This window comes from Halyomorpha halys, unplaced genomic scaffold (assembly GCF_000696795.3).
Source record: "Halyomorpha halys isolate HHAL.00 unplaced genomic scaffold, Hhal_1.1 Scaffold416.1, whole genome shotgun sequence".
Classification (NCBI taxonomy): domain Eukaryota; kingdom Metazoa; phylum Arthropoda; class Insecta; order Hemiptera; family Pentatomidae; genus Halyomorpha; species Halyomorpha halys.
The window spans coordinates 295,347-296,179 of record NW_027112060.1 but is presented as its reverse complement, the minus strand read 5'-3'; the positions used below and the strand labels follow the sequence as shown (position 1 = coordinate 296,179).

Below are 833 nucleotides of genomic sequence, written 5' to 3'. Positions count from 1 at the left end.
GTTTTGATATTGTGACTGAGGTGAAGAAGAAAATGGTCTATAGAAAAGGCTAGAATCTTACAGAAGTTTGGAATATACTTGTATAAAATAAAACTGTGACAATTCTTTATTACTGTATACTTTTATATTAAAAGATGTGAGCTTCATGCAGTTAAAAGGGACTTTTCCTTAATTTTTTCTTAATATTTAATAATACAAAATGAATCATACAAAAAAAAAATTACGTTTTTTATAATAAATATGAATTTCTTTTTTTAATCCAACTTGAATAATTTATAAAACTTAAAAAAAATAAATAAATTGCCATGTTACCTCAGTTTCCCGAGGCTTGCCAGTACTCTCGCAAATATCTCCACCGCCATAAAAATGAGAAACATACGTCCTGGAAGACAGTGGTTTGGGGCGTTTGTGTGGATTACGTTTCAGCCAATCAAGGTGATTGTATATATCAAATATGCCCAAAGATATAGAAATTCTACGCTCACCTCCATCTTTAAATTTTTCAATATGAAACTGCTCCACAGATTTTCCATAACAAAATTTATACTTCCACCATCCACTACCCTGAAAAAAAGAAATTAACATATATAACATGATCGGCAAATAAACACTATCGTATGAGGAGTCCAGGGAAAGAATGATTTAAATCCATTTTTTGTGAAAAGTAAAATTCTAGTGGCATCTGGTGAGGAATGAGAATAACAACTGAATTGTGATATTGCTTTTAATTATTTTCTGTTATTTTTTAGGTTATCTTAGTTACATTAATATTTTTTTCATAGTTTAATCTAGAATTCTTTTTCACAAAAAATGAGTTGACTCGTTAATGTTTG

The 833-nt window shown here is 29.1% G+C and overlaps 1 protein-coding gene across 1 annotated transcript in view; it reads right to left on the bottom strand.

The window, feature by feature from the left end:
- LOC106682465 (endoplasmic reticulum lectin 1) overlaps nt 1-833 on the bottom strand; it is a gene marked incomplete in the record, with an annotated part of 12,692 nt that overhangs the window by 3,582 nt on the left and 8,277 nt on the right. The window contains 1 exon segment of the mRNA XM_067050017.1: nt 313-559. Within this exon segment, the coding sequence (XP_066906118.1) occupies nt 313-559 (247 nt within the window).